We start from the raw sequence: 24689 nt of genomic DNA, 5'->3' as shown, positions 1-24689 counted from the left end.
AGAACTATCGATCAGAGTGAAACATTCGCATTGTAAGCAATCGAGGTCGAGTTCAACCATTACTGGGCTAGAGATTTAAACACACATTCTATTATTCATGCTAGAGGCTATGCATTATTTTATCATACTCGATCGCCTCGACCAATCAAGCCAGTACTAACACTGGCGATGCTCTAAGGTGAGATCGAGTGGATGACAGCCCGATTGAAGTTTATTGTTATTGGTGTGATATATTCTATGGAGTAGCCTAGTCTATAATTAGAGGTATCGTTTTGTCAGGCCCAATTCGGGTGAGATATTCATCGCAAAACAACCCCGCGAGGTTTCATTCGTCGTCAGGCAGCAGAATTGATTCTATTATGCCAACGGTAAAACTAACATCATAAAAAGGAATTGATAAATAGGTGGGTTATAGAGGGGTTATGATTTGTATTCAATAGTTAATTTTCATATAGGTGGGACAAAAAAATACCTGATATTTGATCTGTGGACAATCCAGGCAAATTAAAACCTCCCAACACAACGCCAAATCTATATACTGCTCTTAACGATGTCGTGCGAATACGACACCAAGAGATACGCTCTCACGCGTGTTCGCCAGACTCAAATCTTTCTTTCAGCCCTTTCTTTCCCGTATGGACTCGCTTCCATTCTGGTCACACACGGCATAGCAGAGACAGCCTTACAATTAACGCTCGTATGTCTTCCATTTCATATCGACTCCCAGCTGAAGTCCTTTATGCCTATTACTACAGATTTCTAACTCCCATCAATATCTAGTTACTATCATCAGGCCTTTTTGCTACCGGTACATTGTTTTACCATCGTCTCAGCAAGCAAAGCAAGGCCAAACATCAACACCCGATCGCTGAAGTCGTCGCGGACGTTTTGTTCACAGTCCTATTTATAGTTCTCTGGATTGTCGTCCTCATACTATGGGCCAAGCGACGTACCCCTTGGGGCAACCGCGTTGTGGAACAAGTTCCACAGATGTACGCTCACTTTCTGACCTTCATGCTAGGGTAAGTCAACGTCCCGTCCCGATTAACGGATATGAAAAAGGGGACACTCTAAAATTTTAAGTATAGAGCGACGCATTTCGTAGCATTCGTCAAAGCTACAGCCCATCACTACCGCTCAATACGCGCTCGTCTGTTCGGTAGCAGAGTTACATTTGTGCAATGTCCATCCTGCTCTCGAACTGCACATGTAGAAGCCTCAGAAGGGTTGACCGGAAATGCTACTTCTGCCAACTGGCGACGGTCCAATCGGGATAAGCTAGCCGAGGATACTGAGGATCCTGTTTTCGATTTTTATACCGATGAGCCTTCGTCCTCTGCTAACCCAAACATCAACCTTGCTGGTGATGAACAGGAGCAGGGTGTATTGTTGAGACCGTCGGAGGAGGATGCTAGGCCTGTTGATTTGGAGGGGTCTGGGGATGCGTGAGTTGTTTGAGACTATTGTGTGGCTAGAGGGGTATTGTAGGAGGTTGATATCAGTGAACAGTCGATGTCAAAGTAGTCATGACTCGATATCGAAGTAGATGCATTTCATAACAGAATGTAGTCACCAGTTCATATGTAATGGATCAATTCGTGTAGAAGTTCCATATCTACATTGTGATTCCAGAAATACCAGAAAACAAGTCAAGAATATTTCATAAGATAAGCAATGAAACAGTTAATCTACATAGCGCATCAAGCACTCACCAGGTAAATTTGATCCTGACAACAGTCGTACATCTTGAAACACCAGATTAGAAAATATCTTCAAGTCCAACACGGTGAAAGAAGCAAGGCAAGGATAATAGAATATACCACTGATTATATCTAATGTGCATGATGCATCTTCAAGATGAATGAACTAATGATATGCCTGCGCCAGCGACACCCGAGTTAGCCATGAGATCAGACAGACATAGAAAGCATTGGGTTATGAATTTGAAGTCCCAAAAAACCGCCAACAATACTAAACGCTCAAGTTTTCCGTCACGCCGTTATAATACACCTTAATAACCCTCTTCGTCGGCCTGCTGGTGAATATGTCGACTCCGCGTTGGGTCCTTGCGCATCGCTTGTCCGGAGCCAGTGAATCCGACTAGTTATTGGTTAGATGAATATCTGCCTTAGGCGGGTGGGAAAAAATAGAATACCTCTTGCATTGACACCCTCCGGGGTACGGAACATGCTCTCCTTTTTGCTAGATTTGCCAAATTTGGACTTGCTTGAGAAGTCCTGCCATTTGGATTTACCAGCTTCAAGCTCCTTATTGGCCTTCACCTTGCGTGGCACTTTAGCCGGCCGTGGAGGCCCATCGCTCACTTTGCTGGGCTCTTTGCGAGCTTGGTTGGCGAGGGTGGGGTTGATATCAGCAGCCGCAGAAATGACACTGGTGCTGGGTGGGACAGCCTGAGATGATGTTCCTGGGGCTCCATCAGCTTTGCGTTTACGTGAATCAGCACTATTTGAGATGGGCTTGATGTCTCTCGCCGTCAAAGTCTCCGTTGTCGCGTACGACTTGAAGGAGACTATATAAACGGGTTTACTGGATGATCCCGTGATTGAAGTAATGCGTGCTGGATAATAGGCACCATCGCCAGACACCCAACGAGCGAGCACATTGTCATTGACTGAGAACGACACGGGTGTGTGCTCATCGGCCGGGGCGGAATCTGCGGTGGACTTGCGGTAACCGGCTTGATATGCCGGGTGGTTTTCTTTCGACCATTTTTCTTTGGCTGGCGGTTGTGGTGATTTGGAAACGGTAGGGGTTGCGGGTGGTTTCAGTTCGGCAATAGAGGCCTCGGTGAGGTTGATGAATTCTTCTAATTCAGCCTTTAGGCTTTGAAGCTCCGCATTATCGGGGTCTACCTGCAAGCTGGATTGCACAGTTTCCAGCTAGTGGGCAGAATGTGAGAAAAGAGACCTTGGGAAGGAGATGTGAGGATAGGGCACCAACCTGTAACTTGAACTCTTTGACTTCTGCCTCGAGGGCAGCCACATCAGACGCCATTGCGCATGTAATCGATAGAAGTCGGGGTTGAAGACACTAAGGGCGGGTTGATGGGAGTTGAAGAGGAAATAGAATATATCTTGTCTTCGCAGGGCAGTAAGAATGGCATTAATTAAAATTATTGATGGTGAATTCGATCTCGCAATGCGGGGATCATTGGATTATTGGAGCATCGGAGCATTCGACAAAAGGAACAGCGGAGATCACGTGATTGATACAAATGTGCAAAGGATGCAAACAGCGCAGCCCACCCACCAGGCTTGGTCATTATATACATATTATTATTATTAATAATAGTTAATGTTTTATTTATAGAGGATTAAGCTCTGCAGGTTCTTCATATGACCCGAAAGCTCTATTCTCACTGTTTCATTTTCACATTGGCTTTTCAAATATACGGAAATAAATCCGACAATCAAATCGATTTAAATACAAAAATAATTGCACTTCATCTCAACTAATAATCACCACAAATACCTAGGCCTTGTGATAAATAGAACATTTGGAAGCTCGTCTGGTTGTACACTAGCCTTGCATCTAAACATACCATGAATCAGCTCATTGAAGACAAGTAACTGAGCAGGATCCTGCAAATAGTCGAATACATGACCGAGTGCCGCTTTTTAATCGTTCTTTTTGTTCTGACTGTATTTAACTTCTTACTGTGAGAGCTAATATTTAAGTTTAACTTTATTATCCATAGTATGATTCCTCCAGGGAGACGTTAACTTGATGTAAATCTAATAACCCCCCCCCCCCCTGGGATCACTAATCATTCACCACGGTAAAGCATCTCCTCATTCGCATAACCGAGGTAGTAGCAAGAATTCATAGATAAAGAAGGGTGTTTCCTATCTGCTGTCGAGGTTCTTATGGTCTCAAGTTTCATATTATTTGCTACGCAGTCCTGTTATCCAACCATGCCTATCTACGAAATCATTCACGCAGTTCCTCTTAGCGAGAAACAGCAAGATGAGCTAGCCGAAGCGATCACTATTATCCATACCACCGCATTTGGTGTGCTCCGGTTATTCGTTAATGTTAGGTTCGTAGACGCTTCACGCGTGAACACTTACATTGCTGGCAAACGACGCAAAGCGAACCACATCCGGGCTACCGTCCGCTTAGGCTCACGTACCAATGAAGGGTTCTTGTCTCTCTGTAAATCTGTTGAGGAAGTCTGGAATCGGATCGTTTATGAGCCTGCACAGAGAGAAAATTCACTTGTCCCCGAACAGAATCGATACAAGCTACAAACCCTGATTGTATCACCGGTCAACCTCATTGGGTTCGAGGCCGGCTTTGAGTTACCCCTTGGCGGAGAGGATGGGAATTGGCTGACAAAGCATTGGAATGAGTTTCGCCAAAAAGCAAGCGAGGGAGACGAAGATTTTATTCAGGTGGTTAAGGAAGTCGAAGAACGAGGTCTTCTGAAATAGAATACCATTTCACTAAGATCAATTGATATTCCAGATGTCTCTGAGAACGCTGTGTTATTGCCGAGCTCTATTTAATTTTCAATAAGGATGATACTCGAAATATCTATAATATCTCAACGACGAGCACTTTAGGGTTAAATACCCCTATTAATATATAAATTTTTAAAATGCTGATACCTCCTAATACCAAACTTTTATCAAGAAAAAGATATAGATTTAGGTTTGTGCAGGCCAAGTTTAGGGCTAATTAATATCAGGAGTGGCGTCACTATGGCGTCTGGTTCAATAGTACTTGAAGTTGCCTAGCTTGTTATATATAGTAAAGCTGAACCCATGTTCATTTTAACAATCGAATAGTTAATGATGGATAGACACGTTCTATCAAGGAACAAGGTAATAAAATATTACCAGATGTCGCTGGATTAACGATCAAGTGGTTCTATACTTAAGGAGTAAACTTTTAGTGATAGAAATATCCACGACATGGGCTAAAGCAGGTTAGCACCAATTGGTATGCCATACAACAGAATCAAGGGCCCGAATAATACAGTGTGGGTGTGTCAACAATGAGTCGCATTTAAGCGCGCAGAACGGAATTAGCAGCCCTAGTAATAAATTTATTCGTGTCTGTATGGACTCTGGACGGATTGTCACGCTATCATGGTCTCCGCATATGGCTAGTGCCGGCAATTTACCACGTATCACGGCTGACGTTCAATTCTGGCATTCACTCATTGGGACAGGCAGTTATACATCTACTTCCACTTGCCCTCCCACTGACCATCTTCTGTGTTGCGAAACACAGATCAAATGCCTGGCAAACTGATCGGCGCGGATCTACAACCGGGATGTTCCGTTAAATCCGAGCAGGACCGCTAGGCCGCATTCGGGCTGGCGCAACCATTGATGAGAGAATTGTTGGGTTCCCCGCTACGGCGATGACTCACTCACTCAGAGCGCAGTGTATTTTGTATTTCGTCTTTCATCGTTCGTCTTCCGTTCAATGGCCAGTGGAAACTAGAAGCAGCCAATGGCAGAAGAAATATTGAATGGTCATGGACGGTCTAGGCCGAGCGATGCACGTGACTATGGAGGCTGCAGCCTGACGGGCCAGGCATGGAAGGAAGTCGGCCTCGATCGAACGTCAGCACAGTTTAGTCTTTTCACTGGTACCGAGGGCTCAGCAGGAATTAAGTGGGAGTACTGAGGACGGGCGAGCGCCTCCTAGAAAAGGCGCAGGAAACGTTGCGCTCATTATCTGGATTTATAAGCAGCATGCAGCGGCCTGGACTTAGGGCGGCGGCTCTCCACGGGGCCGCCACGCTACGCTGCCATTGGCTCGCTGCCAGATAAAGCCGAGTGGCCTGCCTGGCCGCCTGCCGCCGCTTTACGGCTCCGGGCCAGCAGTGTGCCCGCCTCCCGGAGCCGGGCCTCGCTGCCTTCTTTCCCTCCACCCTGCCTGCCGGTATTCGCCTCCGTCATTGATGCCAACATCGCTTTTGCAGACATCCATCTGCGTCCTGTGCCCTGGGCCATCTCGTTGCTCTTAGAGACTCTTCGTGTGCCTCGACACCTTGCACCCCTACGTTCGCCTCTTGCACGCTTGCCTCATCGTCCCCCTCCCCAGCCCTTGCCCTCGTATTACGACCTCATCACCCCGCTCGCCCAAGTTTCTCCCGACTTGCACCGTTCTCTCGCTTCACCCCGTGGCCACTCGCACATCAGAAGCCAGCTGTCGTTAAGCAGCGTACAGCCTGTGGTTGTTCTTTCGGTGGCCTGCGAGTGTCGTCATCACTCGGTGAGAAAGAACTGCGAATATCTGATAATCGGTAAGCAAACTGCAATGAGTGCGAACAGCCGTTCTCCAATATACTGCATCCTGCATCACCAGAGCATCTACCTATTGTATAATCTGCCAAATCCCTCCGCTCCTATAGCAGAGAAGCCAATGCACATTCAATTTCTGTTAATTTCTTGTTAAAATTTCTTTTGATCCGCAATTCTTTCTGTTTAAAGATCAGCCGACATCTGAAGTTTTTCGTCCAAGCCGCGTGAAGACTAACGGCCTTTTTCTTAAAGTCTGTCTTCGAAATTCGTCGTTTTCGCCAACGATCTCTCGCAGCGCTGATTGCTAGCCGGCCATCGACTCATCGCCAGTCGAATCGCCCAATCTCACGCTCAAATTAAAATAGAAGCAAACGGGCGGGAAGCCCGGTCTCACAGAGGACACACCGCTTCAATTGACTTTTCCCCTCTATCGATATTCCACTTTTAACTTCATTCACTCTATCCAACCTTATTATCTTGTCCCCTACTTAATCCGTCATCATGGCCGACTTCAGTTCTGTCTATCCACAGAACCTTTACCTTTCTCCTGAGCAGCAGAATCTGTTGATGGCTGCTCTGAATGCCAACAACTCTCAGCAGAAACAAAATGAGAAGAAAGGCAGTGCTGGTGGCTTGTCACACAACCAGTCGACATCCAGCAATACGAGCCCTTCGCAGGAAAACACCAGTTTCGACCCATCTCGCTCCAGCTACTTTGAGTCGCCACTACTAAATGATGCCCCAGGCTCAGGCCACTTGGGATTTGCTCCTGATGAAAGTCCTTTCCTTGATTTTGACCCAGATCTTGACTTTGACATACAAGGTGCCGATGACCTGATTGGCGAGCTACCTGATTTGGACAATCACGAGCTAGGCGACAAGCGCAAGTCCATTGGTGAAAGCGATTCCGGTTTCGAAAATGGCAAAAAGAGACGCGAAAGCGAGGACAAAGATAAGGCCTCGAAGAAGCCAGGCCGGAAGCCTCTAACTTCTGAGCCCACTACTGTATGTATTGTAAATTTGCCGTAATCTGTTCTTTAGCTAACATTCAATTCAGAAACGAAAGGCCCAGAATCGCGCCGCCCAGCGTGCTTTCCGTGAACGAAAGGAGAAGCACCTCAAAGACCTCGAAACAAAAGTCGACGAGCTTGAGAAGGCTTCGGAAACTGCCAACCAAGAGAATGGTCTTCTTCGAGCTCAAGTTGGGAGACTTCAAGTTGAATTACGAGAATATCGCAAACGTCTATCGTGGCTTAGCGGTGGAAATGGTTTATCAACCATGAGCGCATTTCAAAACAACAACACCCGCAATATTACTAACCTTAGCAACAATGACTTCTTTTTCGACTTTCCGAAATTCGGTGATCTTCCGGGAAACCACATGTTCAAAAATAGCGGCTCGGATAACCAGAACAAAACAACCAGCCCTACGTCCTCAGGCGTGTCACCATCCAGTGACATTCCTGGGATTATGAATCGGGGATCACTGAAAAATGCCAGCCAGTCAACGTCAAAGTCAACCAATGCTAATGGCACCTTGAATGGCTACCCGAGCGGACTAAATACATCCACTACATATAAACAGCTGACCAGCACCAGTTCGTCCGCATCTAATTCTGATTCTCCAAGTGCTTCTTCCGAGTCGCAGCACGGCCCGACCTCGTCCATGGGAACTTCGCCAGAGCCGAGCTTAAACTCGCCAAATGTGAGCAAGACAAATGAGGCCGGGTGCGAGAATTGCTCTGCGAATTACAGCACCATTGATGGTGAGAAATCCTTCTGCGACCAGCTCGGCATGGCATGCGGCAATATTAGAAACCCAGTGCCGGCCGCCCGGAGTAAGAATAATAACAATTCAAATTTGCTAGGCCAATTACAACCAACAGCCGCCGATCAATCACTTTCATTCGACTGGCTAGCTCAGCAGAACGGTGGCAGCTTTGATCCGGTTTTGTTCAATGATTACCGAGAGCCCCAGGACGCAATCTTGTCACAGGACTTTGGTGCATTTTTCAACGATGCCTTCCCATTGCCTGATCTCGACAGTCCTTTCGGTAACCTCAACGAGACAGCCAGTCCGAAAGCCTCGAACATGCCAAAGCCCGATCTCATCTCTCAGATTGATAAGAAACAAGACGAAGACGACGAGGTTGTCCCTGGTGAAGATAAGTCACAGATGATGACTTGCACTAAGATATGGTACGTTCCTCTCCTTTTTTTTAACTACTTTACCTCTCTAATGCTTCGACTAGGGATCGGTTGCAATCAATGGAGAAATTCCGCAATGGCGAAATCGATGTCGACTCGTTGTGTACGGAACTCCGCACCAAGGCACGCTGTTCCGAGGGCGGAGTGGTCGTGAATAAAAGGGACGTCGACGATATTATGGGGCGTGTGGACACGCCCAACACTACTCCTACGCAATCATAATATTTATTTTACTGCGCATGATTGAAATAATTTCTGTCACTTTTTGTTTGGAAATTCACATACCCATAAAAACACTCGCTTTGTTCTTTTCTCAAAACTCCGCTCTTTCCCTTTTTCGGATGTGGATCTTCGTCTTTTAGATATGCATTTTCAGTGGAGAACGAAGGCGAATGCATTTTGGTTTGGAGTCGATGGATCCACCAAATCATGATCCGACTGCCAGTTTTGAATCTCAGTCGACAAAACAATCTGCTTTCAGACATTTAATGAGATTTGAATGCGTTCGTTCATGGTTGAATATTTGCAAGTGGATTCTCACTTATCCTACGTTTTTGTTTCTCTTTCAATCAGCTCTTTTTTTTTTCCTCTTTTCTTTTTGAATTCACGTCTACTGTATGGAAATAGCGGAGGGTCAACATGGATGTATTGATGAAAAGGGAAGGCACATCTGGATGAGGCGAATTGGATGGAATGGGAGTATTAAACAAGTTGATTTCGACGCATCAATTTGTGTTTGTAGGGAGATTTGGTCTGGCGTAGCGTATCAGAATGATCACCACAGAGTTGAGTTGCAATTGAGCTTACTCTCTACCACGCTGTTGGAGCGGTGTCAAATCTGATACTTGGTTGCCTCTTTATTTCTGTTTCTTACTGATTGATATCAATTGATATTGTGTACATTGGCCTACCATATATGACTTGAGCATAGCACGTGTAACAAATTCTGCTATCAGTAATTGAAACACTTGAATATCTTCTAGAATACTGCTGCTACACGGATAGACACTCTATGAACACACTTTACCGACGCATTGTTAGGCAAGGAAGAAATATCATCATTAGAAGGAGGAAAATCTTTCTTCCAAACACCTAGATAAGGGTATCGATCGCTACTGGCAAAAAGTCTCTCATTCACAGAACACAAACGAAAGGGAAATGGAGGTAATAGGGGACCACCAAACCAATAAATAGTTTGATATCTCAGGCTCCAGTGGACATGTTTCAAACAATTGAGTGCCACATTCCATTCTTCAATTTCTCCTCCAAATCTCGCTCTCGTATCCCATTCCATGTTTATGTGAACTCTTCTGCCATCATCCATGTTCCGTCGCATCGCATTCATCAACAACCTTCCCGATTTCTTTCACGTCTGCTTCGTTGCTCCCCTGTCTGTCGCATGCCCGCCCTCGTTCTCCACGTTGGTATCATCCAAGGATCATCCTTTTGTTCCACCACTCTTCAGCTATTGCAGCCTGAATCAACTTTCTCAACTGCCTTCTGCTCCCGCCCTGCTCATCGGGATAACACGCCAAAATCAAAGATGAATAACAGAAAAAAGTTGGTGTCGTAAAGTACAGGGGGGGAAGGTAAAGGCAATGACAAGGCACAAGCGTCCCGTGTGGCCAAAGGACTACAGGTTGACACTGTATTCCCTTCCATTGGTTAGCAAGATGTCGATGAAAAATTTAGGTTTACTAATAAGAAGCTTCGCAGTGGGTGAACACATTGCTCGCTCAAACATGAAAGAAAAAGAATAAGATATAAGAAAGATCGAGACAGTGTCAGAAAAAGGAAAAAGGTAAACGCTTTTCTAAGAGAAATGGGGAACAGAAAACATAGACACAAACAGGTCGTGATTAGTTCTAGCAGAGCGTTCAAGATTCGCCGCCCGTAGTAGTAGCCGGCTTTTCGCTAGATGGGACAGGAGAGTCGCTGGTCTTGTTGAACCCGCCCCGACCGCGTCCACGGCCACCACGATCAGATCCGCGACCGCGTCCTCGGCCAAAGCCTCCACGTCCTCGTCCAGTTTCGCTGTCACTGGCCCCGCTCTGGTATCCGCCTCGAGTCGCGGCACTGGCACCACCCCGAGAGCTGCTTTGCCAAGTTCCCGCATTTCCCTCACGGCGAGAACCACGGTCTTCGAAGAATTTGACGTTTGGCTTGCGTGGCTGACCCTGGGGGGTAGGTTTCTTGTGCTCTATCGGTTGGCGATCAAGAGCGGCTTTGGCCTCTTCAACCGATCCAAATGTTACGACATGACCAAACTTGCCCCATTTCTCAACCTTGATGATCTTAGCCAGATCTTCCTCGGGGAACAAGTCGCGGGCTGCCTGTTCATTCTCAACATTAGAGATGAAAAGCCCGTTGCTTTGCTTCTTTTCTCCTCTAAACGCTGGAGACTCTGGTTTCTCAGTCTCCTTATTGCCGTTGGTCTCTTTTTCGGTAGTAACTGGCTGTGGGGTAGATGACTTGGGCGCAATCGGTGCTGGCGACGCTGTGGTAGCTGGAGGTGGCTGGGGCTTCACTTGGGACACAGAGGTGGTTTGGAAGGGGGCTCCGCGACCGCTTTGAGCAGTCTGTCCAAACTGAGGAACCGTAGGTGCACCTGGCCCACCAGCCAATTGAGAAGCAGCGTTAGTGGCAGTAGTTCCTGTCTTTTGAGTACGATGAGCAAAGTTGAATCCCTGGGCACGCATCTCAGTACCAATTCTCCCGCCTTCAATATCTAGAACCAAATAACCGAAAGCGGCATCGGCCAAGTTGAAATTCCACATGTTTTTGAAGGCACTTTCGTCGACTTGACCTCCACCGTTAGCAGCAGCAACTGGTCCACCGAAAGGGTTGCCACCGTTGGCTACGGAGGGCATTTTTTGAACAATGTCGATGGCATTATCCAGTAGAGTCTTCTGAGCTTCATTGGACGAGATAGCCGATTCAACCTCGCCACGGACAGTGTCCCAGACATCGTTAAAAGATGCCTTGGATGCCGCTAGCTTTCCACGATAATGGTCGAGGGTAGGATTAACGGAAAACTCATTGTAAGATGAGCCATATCGGAAATGCAAGCCGGCAGAGATCGAGAAGTCGGCCTTGAGTGTAACAGAAAGTTGGTTCAACATACCCTCACGAGCAGGAGAGGCATGTGTCACGAAAATTCGGGTCTCTGAAGGATCATAGACACGGTTTGCGGTGTCGACCAGCTCTCCCATTTGTAAAAGTGTAGTCCACATAGTACCCTGTCCTCCGGCAATTGTCGTCTTTCCTTCCCCATTGTCAAACAACTTGTGCATGACGACGGCGCCACCCAGACCTAGAAGACGAAGCTTGACGCCACCGATATCCAGAAGTCTAGAGTTGGCTTCGTCGATAATGTGAAGATTATCGACCTTGTATTCGCCTGAGCGGAATTTCTCTAATACTCGCACATCTTCGCATGCACCCCACACTGTGTAGACGGGAACATCCAGAGTCAGCCTCTTTTCGAGGAGCTGTGGGAGCTCGGAAAGAGGCAGTTGATCCGGACTGAATCGCGACTTGATTGATTGCTGTGGACCAATCTGGGCAATTGTACGTTTCACGTGGTCTGGCAAGAGCGGCGAATACTGAGCGACATGTTTCAAAGTCCTGCAGAACAAAGCTTTTCTTAGCAACCATGATTCTGAAATTTTGGGTGTTTTGCAACGTACTTATCAGCTATTCTCTCAAGAGATGTCTCATCATAAAAGCCAAAATCGCCGGTATGAATGATATGGTCCGCACGTGCTTGCTTGGCAAGCTCGTTCAAGGACTTTAGATTTCCTGGGGTGGCATTCGCATCAGTCTACAAGTCTTCGATATAACCCGCATTGGCAATAGAGCTCCTGCGGTTGGAAGACATAACATTCGTTCATACCTCTAACATCTGCAACACACAAAACCCTCACTGGACCATTTTGAATGAGCCTTCCATTGTTGGGGAGCAGTGGAGTTGCGCCTGGGACGGGGCCACTTGGAGTCGCACCGTTTGGGAGTGCGTTCGTAATTCCAAAATTGTGAGGAGGGCGGGGCTAGACAGAAGAAGAAGTGAGGACATGGTTAGCGGTCTCTTGATAAGAACGAGGGAAAAGAAAGGCTCTGTCAGAAAGCGAGAGCGATGCGCCGCAGCGGCCAAAGGGGGCTGCGGAGCTCGGGGCACACTCACTGAAGCCATGGGTGATGTACGTCGAAGGTAAAGAGCTATGTGCGAGATCGAAAGGTCGATTAAAGTCCAGTAAAAAGGAGAAAGACAAGAACAAGAGACAAGGGGGGTGAGGTCGAGAGGTTGAAGATGCGTTTACCTGAGGTGATGATTGAAGGCAGGATTGGAAAAGCAACGGGAAGGAGGCAAACACGCTAGACCAAAAGAGAAGGTTCTTAGCTCTCCAATGCGGTCAATGACGGCGGACTGGGACGATTTGCTGGGAGACGCACCACTGCGCTGCGGGTTGCAAATGGGTAGAACAGAGAGACTGGCGAGAGAATCGACGCTATCTTCAGCCTAGGAGCTAAAGTTATGGCAAACAGAGGAGTTGCAGAGACGCTGTGTGCGAACACGGCGAGGTTGTTTGGACTGTTTGGCTGCAGGGCCCACTTACATAAGCCGGACGCCACGCCGCCACAACCTCAGCCACCGCTCCTCGTGCAGCCACGTGATTCTGCTTCTACTTTTTTTATTCATTCATCCAATATTTTGGTATTTTCAATCTGATCACTAATTACTCATTACAGTCCTAGATTATAGAAGAGTCCAGATGTCCCTTTGCTCTAACACTTTTGTATCTCTTATCAACCATTCTTGGCACGTGATAAAATAGCCCTGCAAGCTGGAATATGTATCAACTTTAAACACGAATTCAAATGTTACATTGATAGCTCTGAGCATTTCAAATGTTGAATCCTTGACCACTTCTCACTCTCCTAGAAGGATCAATTTACGTGCAGAGATATTAGCCCAGGGGCATTTAGATTAAACGAGAGAAGTCCTACGTTTGGGCTTGCATATCATTTGGTCGATCGGTACCAATCCAAGCATAAACACGCAATTTTATCTCCAACTTTGCCTCCTAGAAGCTCATAGATAGAAAGTTCCAATCGCCTATGTATACTCGAAAATGAAAAATCAACAGAGGGTAATTTAGAATGCCCTTTTCTCGAATGGTGGATAGGCTACTATAATCATATATACACACTCCAACACATCGAATCACAGTACACTTCATGCAGCATGGACTTTCAGCCTCGGAAAAGTCTCAGGCCGCCTTCCTCTAAACCTTCGTCATCTGATATGGTTCTGTCTACGCCATTTGCATCGTCCTCCCCATCGGATTCACCGAGCAATCCGCTCGCACTTTTCCCAAGCAGAGAAGCAAAAAACTCGTCTCGTGCGTGATCAGTCCAAGATCCGCGGTCTTCTGGAGCCATAAAATTTTGTAATTTTTCATGAATATTGTATCGCATTTTACGGCCCTTGGATGCCTTTGTATCGACGTCTTTCCGGATCTTGTCCTTGCGCATACCGGAAGCGTGGTGGGTGGGAAGTTGTAAGTGTAGAGAGTCGAGTCCATTTGTGACAGCCTCTGATGAGGACATGCGTTGCTCAACTAGTTCACGAAGGAGAGACTGGTAAAACACAGTGTCGTCATAGATGGGCTGCTCTGGCTCATCAGAGACGTTATTTGTACGTGGCTTCTTGGAAATGCGGTCGCCAGTTTCAGATGTTACGTGGGCGTCCAGGACAACTGTGATTGATTGTTTGTCAGAATTACCAAGAAGTTTTCCTCGGGCGTTCGGAAGACTGGTATTGGTCCCGCGGACTTTGTGATTCCACTTTTCGAGCACAGTTCGTCGATGAACCTGAGCATCTGCTTCCAGATCTTGCATGCGCTGCCATAAAGACTCGCAAGAAGTTGTTGACGAAACCGGTGATGGCCTTTTCCGTTTCTTACTTTCGTCTTTTGACTGATTGTATGACAGAGCGAAGCGCAATTCCTCCAGGGTAGACCATAGAGCGAGGGCAGCAGATTCTGCAGATTTGATAGCATTATCGTCAAATCCACCTTCTTCAACAAGATGATTTGAAATACCATTCACAGCCGTTAATCCCTTCTGCAGTTTGATTCGCGCGTTGAGTAGAGCATCAAAAGCCAGGCGTTGTTGTTTGACCGCTAGGCCTTTCGTCGCGTCGGCTTTGGCAGCCTGAGAGATGGTGGCAGCAACGCTTTTTTGGTCTGCAGCCATCAGTCGGCGTAGCTCTTCCCGATCATCAGTTCCGGTTCCATTTGTTCGAATTGTGGGCTCTTCGTTCGACATCGAAGAGTCATCCGAACTATTGTCAGAGTCTTCGTCTTCTGAACCTTGTTGCATATCGGAATCGTCCTCCATGGCTCGCCCATCTTCTAAGTTATCTTCTTCGAAATCTTGAACATCCTCATCAGATTGACTGTCTACGTCAACGCTGTCGTCGCTGGAAATATCTTCATCGTCATCAAATTGAGGGTGTCCAAACGGGTCGTCGTCGTCGCTCACAGTCTCCAAGGCCTGGCGGCTGACTCGCGATCCCGAATACTCCTTTCCGAGGCTGACAGTTTCTGGTTTGCGAAGTTTACTCTTGCTGAATAATTCGTCAGCCATTCTGAGCTGGGGCCTCTCAAGCTACAATGCAACTCACCCAACGTCCTGATAATGTTCACGGCCAGCATTTTCATCCACCTCCGATTCCGATTCATCGTCGGAGCCTTGATGGCCGGTATCTAGGTCTTCAGGATCGAAATCTGTAACGCAAGCAAAGAATCGTTAGCGAGGCCCCAGAATATGAAATTCGCTTCTGAACGGTTTTTGGTAGCTGGCATTCCTCTAAACATACCTTTGGGTGTGGGATCGTCCAGATCGGCGAGTTGCTCTGCGAGACTCTTGAAGCCTGACTTCCCCATGGCTTTGTAGGTAGCTAGAATATGCACCTGATAGCTATTCTCGGTATGTTCTCAGTTCTGCTGCCAGTCAGTTTAATTGTTTAATCTCGAAACTTTTTTCTGCCCCGTGCAAAAAATGCGGAGACTCGGGAAAAATTTCACGGCAAGTGGGGCTGGGCCGTAGAGGGCAGTCCGAGCCGGGTTTGCTACTTCTTTTAACGTTACAATTTAATGACTACTAGGTACTGACAACATCGTCCGTCATTAACATTGAACATGAACATGAACACGAACACTGAATATTAACTGCTGCCGGTAGCAGGACTACCGCTTAACTACCTGTTATTCTGTGTTTTTTATAGTCACGGGATTACTCCTTGAATGCCTAGAGAATGCGCCAGAGAAGCTTCTTCTCGACCTTGCGGGCTCTCCAGCATGACAACCCACTAGTATGCAAGCCTGACCTTTCATCATCTCCATACAAGCACACTGGAGCTGACATATCGACACTGATTATAGGGACTCCCAAAATCAGGCACACCACCAACCCTACGAAGTCGTCGCGGTCTTCCCGAGAAGCGCAAAATACGCGATGTCGCAAAAGTAATAGCTGTCTCTTCTGCCAAAGGCGGGGTTGGAAAATCCACAATTGCGGGTTCGTCTCCAAACATTACTGAAAAATAAAAGAACAAGCCTGTGTGAAAGAGAAGAACCTGATTGTGTGTCTGGATTATGTAGTCAACCTAGCTCTAGCCCTTGCCCGTAGAGGGATCCGTACCGGCATCCTCGATACAGACATCTTCGGGCCCTCAATACCCACGCTATTGAACCTGCATGGTGAACCACGCTTGGACTCGACGAACTGTCTGATTCCTCTCACAAATTACGGCCTGAAATCCATGTCGATGGGCTACCTCCTTCCGCACGCATCATCCAACAACCCTTCAACCGATACCTCTACTACTCCTCCAATGGACACAACGCCAATAAGCTGGCGTGGACTCATGGTGACCAAAGCAATGCATCAGCTTTTGCACTCCGTCTCCTGGGGCCCTCTCGACGTACTCATTCTCGACCTTCCGCCCGGAACCGGCGATGTGCAGTTGACGATTGGACAAGAAATCATCCTCGACGGCGCCGTCATTGTCTCAACACCGCAGGATATCGCCCTTCGCGACGCAGTTCGTGGATTCGGGATGTTTCAAAGAATGGACGTTCCAGTGCTTGGCATGATACGGAATATGGCCTTTTTCGAATGTCCGCATTGCGGCAAGGAGACCAAGATATTTTCTCACTCGCACGAAGACAGTCCTGAACAAGGTGTTGTGGCGCAGTGTAATAGGCTTGGTATAGAGTTTCTAGGTGACATCCCTCTTGATGCAAGGGTTTGCGAGGATGCAGACCGAGGAATGCCCACGGTAGTCGCCGAGGAAGGAAATGACAACAGTGCACGGAGGCGAGCCTTTATGAGTGTTGCGGAGAAAGTTGCAAGGAAGGTAGGGTTAGACTGGAAATAGCTGTATATTATCAGGTCAAAAGTTGTATGATATAGAAGTTATATGTATGATATTGGGATGACATGTACTAGAGTTCTTTGCCATTATACCCCAGGCATCAAAAGACTATCAATAAACGTATAATGGAATATTCAATGTTCAATAAACATTTGAAGTATGTTATGGGCACGTGGGTAACCAACCAATCTGTAAAGGTGTAAACACAGTCTAGGTGACACAACAAAAAAGCAAAAGGAATCGATATCTCCGAAAGACACGTATGTATATGAACCGTCCACGTATATAAGACAACAATAGAAACAGATGGTGCATTCACAAATTGTTCAATAGATGAATCATCCTGAACGCTACTCTTCGGCAGTGATAAACTCATCACGATCTGGCATTTCTGGTCTTTGAGCATTAAAAGGGAATTCTTTATCCCTATCATTCGAGATCGGTTTGGGTGTAATAACCCCGGTTTCATGGGAAACGTTATTTGTATTCGCATCACCATCTACAGTGCGTAGTCCCGCATTGGCTGACGGTCCTTCGACGGTACTTGACTGAATAGCCTTTTTGCCCTTCAAAATACCAGGAGCATGATGGACAGCTGTGGTGCTAGCATTCGGGAAGCTTGCTAGCCCCTTGTCATCAATAGTAGTCGAAGGGGCGTGCGACACGCTATCTGCTAAAGTGCTGGCGCTTCGATCAGAGCGATAAAGAGACTTTTGGAATAATGACGACTCTGCAAATCTCGGTACACTGTCGGTACTTGACAGTGACAAGGTATCCGGGCGTAATGAGACGTTATCTTTGATGCTGATCACACCGTCAGCATCCAGGACAGCCTTTGTGCTGGCATTTTCCAGCCAACTTGATTGATGTGAACCGTGGTTAGTGTCGGGACTAGGGAGAAGAATAAGAGGCGAGCTACCCGAATCCATTGATACAGGTACGATCACATCATTACCCTGCTCTTGAGCAGGGCCATGGAAAACCAAGTTCGCAGATAGCTTCTTTTCTTGATCCGTGTCAATAGCCTGACCACGGTCGCTCACAATACGAGAGCGACTTCGCGAACGACTATGAGACTGCTCTCCATTTGGTAGTGGAGAAAGCTCATTTCTTCTTGATCCCGCCAAACTATCTTGGTGTCGACTGTCTGTTTGTTCCGTAGCGGTATCATCAGTTCCTCGACCTCTCCCTTCATCAGGTGTAGACGTGGCATAAGTGGTCTCATCAACCTTGTTTTCTTTCCTGACAACTTCTTTGTCATGCTTATTCACCATTAGAGACCATAGCATCAGGCCATAGCTCTTCCGTGGCTTTGAGGGAGCAATATCTTTTTCCATCCGTCTACTCGCTATAGCGCACGCCGGGGGGATTTCGTCATCAAAACCGTAATATCCCTTCTCAAAATCCTTGATGCGGTTACGTTGAACTCGGAGTTTTTGCTTTGCAAACTTCTCGTCCCATGACTTTTTCGCCCCTAGCCACTTGCTGACAATTGCTGGATTGATAGAGCCGACCTTTTCTCGCGGTTGTTGAAGCGCCGGAATAGTATGCGGTGCATCGAGATTATATATCACACCATGTCTGTCCACTCTTTGTCTGATCATATGCTTCCGGAACGAGGGTAAAGCATCGCCTGCTTTTCCAACAGACCCCTTCGGCTGTTGTTCATCGGATTCTGAAAATGATGAGGAACTAGAAATTGATGAAGCATAGTCATTTGGAATTTCGATATCTTCGTGCTGCGCATGGGCTAATGCCCAAGCACCAAATTGAGCAATTGACCGAAACATAAACGTTGCGGGTCTGGTCCAACTCAGGGTGGGAGAAACATGGCACAAGTCATCCCAAACTTGAAGTTGTACGTATGTAGGTTCGTACTTGTTGATTAAGATCCTGTCAGGATCATGTTCATCAAGGTAGGCATCCATTGGAAGGTAGGACATTGGATTAGCTGCTTTATGCGCTAGATATATCTGCTCATCGCGTAGCAGTTCTCCACCGCCAGTCAAGATTAAAAGGGGAGGCAGTCCGCCCAAGGATGGCTGCAAAACAGGCGACACCAATGGATGCGATAACATCTGGTTGGGGCAGTACATCTGGATTTGATCTTTTATTTCTACCGTAGTATTGTTTCCCATGGGAACAACTAGAGTATCCGCCTTGCCAGTTCGAATATGTTCTTCATTGGTTGGCTTCAGGTTACTGTGGAGGCCGGGATAGGCGTGGCGATGTTCTTCAGAAATGCTCTCCTTTATAGCAAAGCCTTGGATAGCAGTCTTTTGGTCAGAAGGCTGGTCCTTCCTTCCTATACCATTAGATTTAGCTTGGCCAGCCCGCCCACCTTCCGTTGCAGCCTTGTAAATCGAAGCTAAGTCATCCGAGTTTGGAGGTGGCCATGCTGATGACGGACGATGCATGAAGCCATGCTCGGGAATGTAGTCAAGCGAACTCCCAGCTGCAACGGACGGGAAAGAATGGGTGAGATCAACCCATGGGGAGATGAGAATGGCCCCGGCCGGTAGCGGAAGGCTCTGATCCCGTAGCACAACCAGCATCCTTCAAATGTCAGCGAACTGCACCTATCAAGTGGTTTGAGCGCTACTCACGAAAGTAGCATGCCGCCACCGGCAGAATCACCGGCTACAATAATTTCTGAGGGGTCTTGAATGGTCAAGAGATATAGGTATGCTGCTAGACAATCTTGTAGACCGCAGGGGAAAGGGAATTGAGGTGAGAGGCGATAAGAGGCTAGTGATTCAGTCAGTATGGGCCTTCCTGTGTGGACAAAAGCCACTTACTGTGCCGAGTCAGTAGACCGCTGATACGCTAAGGACGGGTTCAACATACCGTGCAATAACCCGGGCCTTTAACTTCCGCGCATGCCGCTGTATCATATAGCGGTGGGTGTCAATGCTACCGAAGAAGTAAGCTCCCCCGTGGACGTAAAACATGACGCGTTTCGACCGCGTGCGACTTTGTTTCCTAGCGTTGTAATCACTCTTCATCTCGATCCATTCGCATTTGAGGTCTTCCTGGTGACCGCGCCATTGCCACCAGGTCTTCCCACCCACACGTGTTATGCCCCGCTCGCCCAATTGCGCATTGATGCTCCCCGCGGCTTTGGTCAGGTAATCGGTTGGGATGACCTCCTCCTTGATCTTGACCCAATGCGGCGTGGGAATCTTCTGGGCAGTGAATGCCTGGATATCTTCAACAGTGTGGAGTGCAGCATGTTTGAGAAAGGCGCGGACGACATGTAGTCCTTCGTCGTAGGATACATGTGCGGTGGGTTTTTGGTGACGAGACTTTCGGTCGAGATACTATGGCATTTTAGATCTATCTGGCAGACAGGGCATGGGAATGGATAAATGTACGTGAGAAAACCATGTCGACACCACCGTCGGAGTCACGCTTGCCCCGACGCAGGCGGTATTCAGATGCATCGTTAATAACTGTTGTTAGTGAAACATGCGATGCGGATCGACTTGAGACTGTAAGAGCCCTGGCAGGTGTATCAGGGGTAAACGGTAATAAAACGACAACTTGGACGGAACCGCCGTTCTCTCAATGGGTCCAGCCGGCACAAGCAGCGGCATCAACGTCAGCTTCAGCTATACAGAAAAAGACCGAAGCATTGCGAGAGTGACGCAAACAGCAGCGACGAGATGCGGCCGGAGGAAGCTGCGATCGGTGACATCATCGCCATTGGCGTCACGCTCCAGGCATACTAGGCCTAGTCAGGCTAGCGCATCATGGCAGTTCAATCGTAGTGCAACCAGCACAAACAAGGCGCATTTCGTCGCGACGACGCCTCTTCCCTACGTCGACTAGGAAGCTATGTCTTTTGCCCGCTTCTTCAGCTAGTGAAACCCTAATCGGACCCTGAAACAAGACGAAGCTGGCGGTGTTTTATGATGCGAGCAAAACTCAACGACCGATTAAGCTTTGCCGTTCCCCGCACACCGATATGTCATTGGTCCAAGCACCCGCGAAAAAGAGGAGGAGGTTGACCTCGCCGCGATTTAGCACTACAGCTCTCAATTGCCTTCTCTCGCACATAGACAAAACTCGAATATCATAGGGATCAAACTCTCGTCGCATCACGCTATATCTATCCCAGGGCACTCACGTAGCCTACCAAATCAAGTAGCCATGGCAGGTCCTGCTCCAGGGACAACGGCCATTCCGTCCACTATGAAGGCGTGGCTCTGGAACACCACCAGCGGAGGCCTTGAAAAGAACATTTACAGATCTGATACTGCCAAACGACCGGGTCAGACACTGCAGTCTAACCAGGTCCTTGTGAAGGTCATTTCCATGTCTCTCAACCCTGCCGACTACAAGGTCCCTGAAATGGGATTTATCTACAAATGCGTGGTCTCCACACCAGCGTCGCCCGGCATGGACTTTTGTGGAAGTGTTGCCGCAGTCGGTCCCGGAGTAACGAATGTCAAGGTGGGACAGCTCGTTTTTGGGTGCTTGGTCTTGCCGTTGCAGCACGGTTCTCTGGCAGAGTACATCGTCACACCAGGCGATGTTATCGTTCCCATTCCAGACGGCGTTGAGGTTGATCATGCTGCCACAGTAGGTATTGCTGGGCAAACCGCGCTGCAAGTCATTCAAAATAAAGTTGGAGAAGGTGATCATGTTTTCATCAACGGTGGATCTGGTGGCGTAGGGATATATGCGATTCAGATCGCAAAAGCCCTTGGATGTCAGGTCACCGCGACATGCTCGACTCGAAATGTTGAGTTGTTGAAAAGTCTTGGAGCGGATGAGGTTCTCGATTATACGACTGTCGACGTTGTCCAACATTTGCGCAAGCAAGGACCACTATTCAGTCTTTGCCTCGACATGATCGGCGAACCGGACGAGTTGTATCGCGAAAGCCACAACTTTCTCCTCCCTAACAAGTTATTTGCACAAGTTGGAAACGGCTCACATTTGGCTACTGCAGCACGGCTCATTACCCCTAAGATCTTCGGCGGCGGGCAGCGACCATATCAGCTAGTTTTTTTCAAGAACAGGTACGAAGATCTGAAAATAATAGGCGACTGGATGCAGCAGGGCAAAGTAAAGGCGGTCTTAGATAGTGTATACGAGTTTGATGACGCCGTTCAAGCTTACGAAAAACTTAAAAGTCATCGTGCCAGGGGGAAGATTGTTGTACACGTTTCCGCCAAACCAGTTTGATAGTTGTATATATGATTATGACACGTCTTTATTTATATTTTATTTGACAGCGCCGCCAAAATTGCGTTTGAATTGACATTTTCGTGTCCTTCGGGCCCTCCCTCCAAAGATCATTTCCTATAAAACATCCCGTTTGCACCGGCTAACTGGGCACCTGTTTTTTCATTTTCCTTTTATCTGAACACTTCTCTCTTGGTACCAATGAAGCGCCTGTCATAAACTCAATGACAGACTCTGAAGAGCATCTCCATGGCAGAAATGGCAAGGACAAAATCCAAGGATCTTGCAAGCCAGTCTTTTGCAAATCATGCTACTACGGATAGCCCCAAACAAATGTACATAAAGCAAACCCTAAATCATCGTGGCACACAAATCTAACACAACTCAGAATTCCTAGCGGCGAAGGGCCGTTTCTCATGGCTAGTCAGCTTACTCTTGATCAAATCCAGCATCTACTGGACTTCGAATATCGGCCAGAAGCGGATATACATCGATGGATACTGGAGGAAGACTTGGAGCAGGGGTCAGAAAAAGAGCAGGCGGGTAGGTTATCAAACGTTTTCACCGTACGATATTGTGATATCGTTTTTCCTTTCTTTTCCTTTCTGACAATCTCGATTACCAGGACTCCAAGGAATCTCCATCTTAGCAAAGAGTAGGCTCCAACGATTGCACGACAGAGACTGCAAAGTACTAGAGCGTGCTGAAGAAGCAGCAGATACCTTGCTCATAGATCGCATGATTGCGCACAATCAACATGATCCACTAGAAAATATAGTGATCGCAAAGAGTGACCAAATTTTCTTTCACTCCAAAAATAGCCAGCTTGAAATCACAGGTTTCCCTGATCGAGCCGTTGGGATCAAAACCAAGAAGGGCGAATTCTTTATGCTACTTGTAGTGCGAACAGCAACTCCAGTCTACTTTGATGATGCTTTAACACAGCTTATTCTTTTCTTGTACGGCAGCTTTGACGCCCTGTGCAAGCTTTTACCAGATCAAGACAAAAGGAAAACTTTTGGTTTCATCACCGACGCAGTGAATTTCAGATTTGCCCTGATTGGGCCGGATCGTGTACTACGTTTATCTAAGAAGCTCTATTGGGTTAAGGATGAAAAAGTGATTGCAGCGTACATTAATTATGGGGTTAAGAATGTACTACTTGCTGGATGTCGTGCCACAAGTGAGTTGTAACCTGGACGACGTTGGTGTTGATACCACCGCAATCGGGAAGCCGCATCACGCAAATGCGTTTATAAATAATGGTATCTTTTCACATTCACAATTTCGAAACATGTGAATACATCAATTGTATTTTATTCAACAGAGATGTGATATCCATTAGAACCAATCATCGTCTTTTTAATAATCAAATACTGCGTGACTGTCTTATAATCCCACATCTTCCCCCTCCCTCTAAATACGTCTAGCTTTCAAATTAATTTGAACATTTCAAGTAATCATAGCAGTAATGAACGTGCAATCTATATTTTGATGCTTTTTGTCATGGCTTCATATCAATGCCATTATTGCTACATGTATTTAAATAAATTTTCTTATGGGAAAACAATTTAAATATTACTTGATGTTCCCTAGGTCAATCGATGTAATCCAACCAGAAAATATTGGATGATAATTGGTAATATTACTTTCCTAACTTGTAGAATCACACCCTTCATCTTTTAACCGAACATTTTGAATAATCTAACTCATAGCAAAGTGAAAAACTGAATTTTCTAGCCTTGTAGACTAGAGCTTGTATCTATGGCGGTTAGTTCTCGCTCGATATGCTCATTAGTAACATGTTTTGTCTCAATCTTTTCCCAACCCTCTTCTCCGTCCATCTCTAACCATCACAATGATCACTTCATGTGAATAAGCCCAGTTAAAAGAGTGCTCATTTCCGTGGGTTGCATATGTGAGTGCTCCTTATGTTTCGGGCTGTTCAACCAAGTAGTGTTGGATACCCGTTGGTGATTCCAGTGAGACGCTATCTACACGGAATTTAGTATGTTTACCCAATTTAACAATAGCGAAAAATTTGAGGGCTCTCAATGAAATACCTCTTTTAAATGGCGGCCTTTTCTTACCCGCGTAATCATCGTTGAAATAGCTGTCTATATTAGTGTATAGATGAAGCTTGGTGCCTATCGCGTCGAAAAACGCGTTGGTCGAAGTGCAATAAAGAAAGGACCGAAAACGAATAACCGAGGTACTTGAATATGGCATATAATATAAGACCGGAACCTTTGAGATGTCGAGGAAGGCGTTTTTCGGCGGTATTGGAGGTATGTGCGTAAATGCGAGAGCAATAGATACCAATTTTGTCGCCTTTGTCGGATATTAACAAGAAGAAAATTAACATATCAAACATAAAACATAAAACGAGATAGATCAATCGATAACGATAAACCTCTAGCTATATCAGGTGACTTCATAAGCAATTCAACCAGTCCGTAGAGTGGGAGAGTTTTGGCATCGAGTGCTGGATTTGCCAGCAGAATCTCTCCAACTAAATCAATGGCATGAAGATCGTAGATGAGAGTTATGCGGTGGCCTTCTGT

General features: G+C 46.8%; 10 protein-coding genes across 10 annotated transcripts; 6 read left to right on the top strand and 4 right to left on the bottom strand.

The window, feature by feature from the left end:
- Positions 1-550: 550 nt before the first annotated feature.
- BGW36DRAFT_422671 (uncharacterized protein) lies at positions 551-1449 on the top strand (the record flags this gene model as incomplete). The annotated part of the gene is made up of 3 exons (XM_046219738.1): positions 551-697; positions 781-1022; positions 1089-1449. The coding sequence occupies 3 exons, from the start codon at positions 551-553 to the stop codon at positions 1447-1449; spliced, it is 750 nt and encodes a 249-aa protein (XP_046076115.1).
- A 562-nt stretch (positions 1450-2011) lies between these two features.
- BGW36DRAFT_354529 (uncharacterized protein) lies at positions 2012-3015 on the bottom strand (the record flags this gene model as incomplete). Its single annotated transcript, XM_046213534.1, has 3 exons — positions 2012-2100; positions 2156-2900; positions 2962-3015. 3 exons carry the CDS (start codon positions 3013-3015, stop codon positions 2012-2014), a joined length of 888 nt encoding a protein of 295 aa, XP_046076114.1.
- A 920-nt stretch (positions 3016-3935) lies between these two features.
- BGW36DRAFT_354528 (uncharacterized protein) lies at positions 3936-4454 on the top strand (the record flags this gene model as incomplete). The annotated part of the gene is made up of 1 exon (XM_046213533.1): positions 3936-4454. One exon carries the CDS (start codon positions 3936-3938, stop codon positions 4452-4454), a length of 519 nt encoding a protein of 172 aa, XP_046076113.1.
- A 2328-nt stretch (positions 4455-6782) lies between these two features.
- BGW36DRAFT_287175 (transcription factor PAP1-domain-containing protein) lies at positions 6783-8711 on the top strand (the record flags this gene model as incomplete). Its single annotated transcript, XM_046210486.1, has 3 exons — positions 6783-7286; positions 7339-8480; positions 8534-8711. 3 exons carry the CDS (start codon positions 6783-6785, stop codon positions 8709-8711), a joined length of 1824 nt encoding a protein of 607 aa, XP_046076112.1.
- Positions 8712-10366: 1655 nt separating this feature from the next.
- On the bottom strand, positions 10367-12681 carry BGW36DRAFT_354526 (uncharacterized protein; the record flags this gene model as incomplete). The annotated part of the gene is made up of 4 exons (XM_046213532.1): positions 10367-12116; positions 12179-12290; positions 12385-12538; positions 12673-12681. 4 exons carry the CDS (start codon positions 12679-12681, stop codon positions 10367-10369), a joined length of 2025 nt encoding a protein of 674 aa, XP_046076111.1.
- An 837-nt stretch (positions 12682-13518) lies between these two features.
- BGW36DRAFT_457440 (putative vesicle-mediated transport protein Bfr2/Che-1) lies at positions 13519-15592 on the bottom strand. Its single transcript, XM_046221971.1, has 3 exons — positions 15373-15592; positions 15178-15280; positions 13519-15120 (listed from the first exon to the last, which is right to left on the bottom strand). The coding sequence occupies exons 1-3, from the start codon at positions 15437-15439 to the stop codon at positions 13743-13745; spliced, it is 1548 nt and encodes a 515-aa protein (XP_046076110.1). The 5' UTR covers positions 15440-15592; the 3' UTR covers positions 13519-13742.
- A 218-nt stretch (positions 15593-15810) lies between these two features.
- On the top strand, positions 15811-16935 carry BGW36DRAFT_422665 (iron-sulfur protein IND1; the record flags this gene model as incomplete). The annotated part of the gene is made up of 3 exons (XM_046219737.1): positions 15811-15867; positions 15938-16073; positions 16106-16935. 3 exons carry the CDS (start codon positions 15811-15813, stop codon positions 16933-16935), a joined length of 1023 nt encoding a protein of 340 aa, XP_046076109.1.
- A 347-nt stretch (positions 16936-17282) lies between these two features.
- Positions 17283-20375, bottom strand: BGW36DRAFT_422664 (uncharacterized protein; the record flags this gene model as incomplete). Its single annotated transcript, XM_046219736.1, has 4 exons — positions 17283-19488; positions 19539-19703; positions 19780-20252; positions 20307-20375. 4 exons carry the CDS (start codon positions 20373-20375, stop codon positions 17283-17285), a joined length of 2913 nt encoding a protein of 970 aa, XP_046076108.1.
- Positions 20376-20734: 359 nt separating this feature from the next.
- Positions 20735-22320, top strand: BGW36DRAFT_368800 (putative zinc alcohol dehydrogenase). The gene has a single exon (XM_046215030.1). The coding sequence runs from the start codon at positions 21085-21087 to the stop codon at positions 22123-22125; it is 1041 nt and encodes a 346-aa protein (XP_046076107.1). The 5' UTR covers positions 20735-21084; the 3' UTR covers positions 22126-22320.
- On the top strand, positions 22314-23506 carry BGW36DRAFT_368798 (uncharacterized protein). The gene is made up of 3 exons (XM_046215029.1): positions 22314-22460; positions 22514-22668; positions 22751-23506. Exons 1-3 carry the CDS (start codon positions 22375-22377, stop codon positions 23317-23319), a joined length of 810 nt encoding a protein of 269 aa, XP_046076106.1. The 5' UTR covers positions 22314-22374; the 3' UTR covers positions 23320-23506.
- The last annotated feature ends 1183 nt before the right edge of the window (positions 23507-24689 follow it).

The sequence above is a fragment of the Talaromyces proteolyticus genome, assembly GCF_021365285.1.
Source record: "Talaromyces proteolyticus strain PMI_201 chromosome Unknown BGW36scaffold_2, whole genome shotgun sequence".
Classification (NCBI taxonomy): Eukaryota; Fungi; Ascomycota; class Eurotiomycetes; order Eurotiales; family Trichocomaceae; genus Talaromyces; species Talaromyces proteolyticus.
The sequence above is the reverse complement of the archived record's forward strand: the minus strand, read 5'-3'. Positions and strand labels throughout refer to the sequence as shown.

Coding starts and splice junctions, on each gene's coding strand:
- BGW36DRAFT_368798 (XM_046215029.1), top strand. CDS start 22,375: ATGGCAGAAATGGCAAGGACAAAATCCAAGGATCTTGCAAGCCAGTCT. Junction 22,461..22,513: donor ACGGATAGCCCCAAACAAAT/GTACATAAAGCA, acceptor AACACAACTCAG/AATTCCTAGCGGCGAAGGGC. Junction 22,669..22,750: donor GTCAGAAAAAGAGCAGGCGG/GTAGGTTATCAA, acceptor CTCGATTACCAG/GACTCCAAGGAATCTCCATC.
- BGW36DRAFT_457440 (XM_046221971.1), bottom strand. CDS start 15,439: ATGGGGAAGTCAGGCTTCAAGAGTCTCGCAGAGCAACTCGCCGATCTG. Junction 15,281..15,372: donor GGACGATCCCACACCCAAAG/GTATGTTTAGAG, acceptor CTTGCGTTACAG/ATTTCGATCCTGAAGACCTA. Junction 15,121..15,177: donor GAACATTATCAGGACGTTGG/GTGAGTTGCATT, acceptor CGAATTATTCAG/CAAGAGTAAACTTCGCAAAC.
- BGW36DRAFT_368800 (XM_046215030.1), top strand. CDS start 21,085: ATGGCAGGTCCTGCTCCAGGGACAACGGCCATTCCGTCCACTATGAAG.